At 36.5% G+C, this 4,359-nt stretch overlaps 1 protein-coding gene across 2 annotated transcripts; it reads left to right on the top strand.

Annotated features, from left to right (window-relative positions):
* The first annotated feature begins 493 nt into the window (after positions 1–493).
* On the top strand, positions 494–3,605 carry LOC110921351 (F-box protein At4g00755). Of its 2 annotated transcripts, XM_022165668.2 has the most exons (7): positions 514–639; positions 1,002–1,101; positions 1,500–1,689; positions 1,784–2,158; positions 2,232–2,392; positions 2,964–3,079; positions 3,151–3,605. In XM_022165668.2, exons 3-7 carry the CDS (start codon positions 1,533–1,535, stop codon positions 3,308–3,310), a joined length of 969 nt encoding a protein of 322 aa, XP_022021360.1. In that variant the 5' UTR covers positions 514–639; positions 1,002–1,101; positions 1,500–1,532; the 3' UTR covers positions 3,311–3,605. The 2 variants fall into 2 exon arrangements, with proteins under 2 accessions (XP_022021359.1, XP_022021360.1); XM_022165667.2 differs by lacking the exon at positions 1,002–1,101 and having other exon boundaries at positions 494–639.
* The last annotated feature ends 754 nt before the right edge of the window (positions 3,606–4,359 follow it).

Raw genomic sequence — 4,359 nt, 5'->3', positions numbered from 1 at the left:
ACAAAATGACAAACCATAGGGAGCATGCCTGCTATTTCCGAAAGGTGGGGACTAAACGTGAAAAAAACGTAAAACCACAGGGACCATCCGAGCAATTAACTCCCATAAAAATGAATACAAGTATTGGCATGCATGTTGTTTGGTATGGTAGCGATATGGTGTCAGTTTACCAAAAGAAAAAAAAATTTATTGTTACCTAAACCAATGTTGTTCACTTAGTTCACTACGGTAGCGACACGATATCCGCTATTAAACAGAAAACTGTAAAAAGAATACATACAAGTACCGATGTTGTTCGGTTTGTACGGTATGGTATGATAGCGATACAGTGTCAGTTTATCGAAAGCAAAATCAATAAAAATAAATTCAGATACCAATACAGATGATGTTAAGTCGGTTTCAATACGATTTGGTACGATAGCGGCACCCGCCGCGAAGCGCGTTAGAATCTCACTATTATATTATATTATATTATATTATATTATATTATAAAAGGCAAGAAAGCCGAAATGGAAATTGTAAAAGGAAATTGAAGTTTTGATATGTAATTTCCATAGTCATCAAGTGAATATTATTACTCCAGATTTCCTTTTGAACCGATTCGTTCTCAATTCTGACGTACTTCCAACAATGCAAAAGGTATACGTTTACATCTCATTTCTTCATGTATTTCTTCAATCCATGTGTCTGTCGATTTATGTATGTTGTTTCACCGTAATGTCCTCGATCCTTGACCTTAATCGAAATTAGTATGGAAATTTGTGTGAATCATCCTTGTTTAACGCTGATTAGTAGTTGAAACTTAGCCTTTCGGGCAATCAAAGTTAGAATTTGGAAATTTTGAGTTTTTTTAGGGTTTCGGAAGCAACATTTAATATTAAAATCTGTATTGAAATTAACCTGGTTTTTAATCCATCAACCAGTATTGATACTTTCAAACCCGAGATCTAGTTTTTAAAGGGCTTAGTTTTGCTATTAAAAATTGAGAATATTTGTAACAGGGCCGGCCCTGCCAGAGCTCGGAAAAACGTGCGCTTAAGCCTTAACGAAATTGATTATTGGTCTCACAGCTCGCTAAAGGTCTAAACATGAGTAATTGAAGTTAAGTAACACTAAAAGAGACTTCAGTTAATAATGATCTTTACTTGCTTCAGTTAATTGAAGTTATTTCCACTCAGATAACTACTGTTATTTTAGATTGTTGCACTTCAAAGGGTGAGCAATATGCTCATCTGCTCCAGCTCAGATTTAGCTGTTTTAAGACTTGTTTTCGGCTGGTTTAGACTGTTTTTTGGCTTGGTTCAGACCGTTTGTAACTACTTTTGGCCGATTCAGACTAGTTTTTTTTCGGTTCAGTGCGCCAACTAAACTGCAAGAAATTGTTATGTTGGGTACTTTGATACCCAAAAGGCCGGCGCTGGTTAAAAAACAAGAATTTTCCTCTTTCTTGCTCTCCCTTAGCAGCGGCAGGGCTAAGCTTCTGATTTCATTACATGTAGGTTTCTGTTAGGTCTGTTCAGGACCACCAGCCCATGACAATGCAGGTGTATTCCAGATGGGATCTCGAGGGGATGCATGATTTCTTGGAATGTCTTGAACCTGACATGGCACTCAAAATACTTACGTGTCTTGATGATTCAGCTGACCTCGTTCGTGCATCTGCTGTTTCTCGATACTGGCAGAAAGTTGGTATGTATTAGTGTATTACACTCTATATATTTATGCAATTAGTTATGTATAAATCAGTTAACTTAGATATATGAAAAATGTTTGCTGGTTGCAGTGGTCTCTAATGGACTTTGCAAGCAGCTCTGTATGCGAACATTTCCTCAGCTTGGTAGCATTACTCGTGTAGTTGAACCGAGTCATGACAACTTGGGCAAGAGTGAACACCGAGCCTATGCTTCTCTATTCCGTGCCATCACAGCATTTCCACTGACTTTTTGCATTGCTGATCCCGTGAGTGCCTCGAGCACCGGTTACCCAAAAGATAGTATCAAGAATACTATATGTCGGGGTTCTTATTTTAAAACTATATGTCGGGGTTCTTATTGGTTAAGTAGAGGAAGTGATGATCCAGAAACACCCGAGACACTCATATATAATTTGAGTGCTAATTTTTGTGTTGTAACAGAAATTAACTTGCATCTACGGAAAGGTCTGTTTTTTCCTTGCCATATTTTTTACGTTATGTCCATACCCATCTAACTGACATTCATATATATATACAGGGTGGTCTGGTTACCCGATATACTCATCTAGATTTGTGCGATTCCGAATGGGTCATCCAAAATCTGTGAAAGACTTAAATTATGATTTCATTAAGGCACAAGAATGTGCAGATGACAAGTTTATCTGGACATATACGTCACCAGTGTTCCCTGTGGCACAGGTGAGTTCGTGTTTCATTTTTATTACTCTCGAAAATTGAACTGATACATGTAAAAATCATTTTCGAGCATTCTGAGGCGCACCTCAGGGGGTTTAAGTTGTACGTGCGCCTCAGAGGGGTTGAGGCGCTAAAAAGGCTGCGCCTCAGGGGTTTTTGATACTTGTTTTTGATGTTTTTGAATTTTTGTGTCAATTTCAAGCAATTTATGTCTTTTTTATGTGTGTTTTTGATCATTTTGATGAATTTGATGATGAATTTAGTTGATATTATTATTATTACTACTTTTATAAGATATATAATTTTTATATATATTTTTTAATTCCGCCTCGGGCTTACGCCTCGGTTCGCCTCAAGGCTTATGCCTCGTGAGGCGAAGGGAAAACGCCTCAAAACTCATTTCCGTTCTTTTAAACCTTGATAACCTGTTACACATCTAATCCGTTTAGCCCTCGTGTATCTTTTGGTAATATATATAATTTTTTTTTGATATCAAACATTAAAATCAATAACCAAGATGATGTAGCAATCTAATACATCATGATATATTTTATCAAAAACTTCATGGCAACAGGAAAATCTCTTACAAAAGTTCAGGTTGCCTGCGCCTGTAGTCTGTATTGGTGGCTATCTGCAAATTGAGTTGTTGGGTCGGGTTTCTAAATCAAGCGATGACAAATATTATATATGGTGAGTAAAATATTTCTAATAATATAAAGCATAAGTTGTAGAGCAGTTTGTAAAGTTACTCGTTTTTACAGTGTGGCTCAAGTTGAAGCGATAGGGCGCACATTATCTCCTTTATTTAGTGTCGCGTTTTCTGAATCATCCGACGATGTGCATCTCAAGTATGATGCTGAGGAATGTGGATATATTCTTTCCACGTGTGGTAGTATCAGTCGAGTACAACCTCAGCACTAGCTTGGGGAATTTACGAGACTTTATCCACATGGAACAAGCACACGACGATGGCGTGCAATATGAATGGGTCGATGCTGCTAAGTTTGTGATGGATGGGAAATATGAGATTGATCCAATGTTTATAATCTAGGAATAATGTGCTTTCGTGTGTAGCATAACATCGTGTATATATAGGTTCTTCTGGTACTACAAAAGTGCAAATGGATTATCTCGAAAACTCTTACGGCTAAGATGTAGAAAGATGATCTCCCAATAACCGACCCTTGATCCCTTTTAACTTGCCGTCATCTACTTTCGTGGGCTGCTTCTTTCGAGGACCAGTCCAAGCTGTTAGCTAAACCCAATTAAGTTTATGCAGCCGACGTGAATTCGTATTTAGTTCGTTACACACTACAACGGGGCCTTCTAATTCTCCATCTCATATTCTCTTATGTGCTATTAATACTACAAATTCAAGTTACTTTAAGTTTTGATGCCGTCACAACGCGTGACTGGTCAAAATACTAGTACTAGTTAATAACAATTCTACCAAACAGTTATCAATTATAATTCATGAATTCAGTTCCAATTACTATGTAGTATTTAATTCATGAATTTAAACCCATTTACTTTTTTCTTTTTTGATAATTTTATGTTTTTTTAAACAATTTGTGTTCGCTATTTTTTTATAAAATAATTTAAATACACTGTTGAGATTCATTTTTTCCTATTAATGATATAAATTTTGATTAAAAAACGGAGTTGTATTCGAAATAAAACATTTTTTAGTATAAGAAACTATACCGAGTACCATTATCGTATCCATGTCATGACGAAGCAAACCTGACGAAGCAAACCAACACCTATGGAACAACATATGTACCCGTGTCGGTATTTTCAAGACCGACATCGGTATTCGCTTTTTATTGTTTTCGATTAATGCAAAACACGTGTCGATATCCATTACAACATAGGTGCTAGTGTAGCTATTATCGGCACGAGTATTAGTATTCGTTTTTGTAGTTTTCGATCGATGTAAAACTCTTATCTAATGCAGGAGGACTTTTACT

Source organism: Helianthus annuus, chromosome 17 (genome assembly GCF_002127325.2).
Source record: "Helianthus annuus cultivar XRQ/B chromosome 17, HanXRQr2.0-SUNRISE, whole genome shotgun sequence".
Lineage (NCBI taxonomy): Eukaryota > Viridiplantae > Streptophyta > Magnoliopsida > Asterales > Asteraceae > Helianthus > Helianthus annuus.
This window is presented reverse-complemented; position numbering and strand designations above follow the sequence as displayed.

Excerpts from the sequence above, each read along its gene's own strand:
- LOC110921351 (XM_022165667.2), top strand. Across the intron at positions 2,159-2,231 it reads TAACTTGCATCTACGGAAAG|GGTGGTCTGGTTACCCGATA; the intron begins GTCTGTTTTTTC and ends ATATATATACAG. Across the intron at positions 3,080-3,150 it reads GATGACAAATATTATATATG|TGTGGCTCAAGTTGAAGCGA; the intron begins GTGAGTAAAATA and ends TCGTTTTTACAG.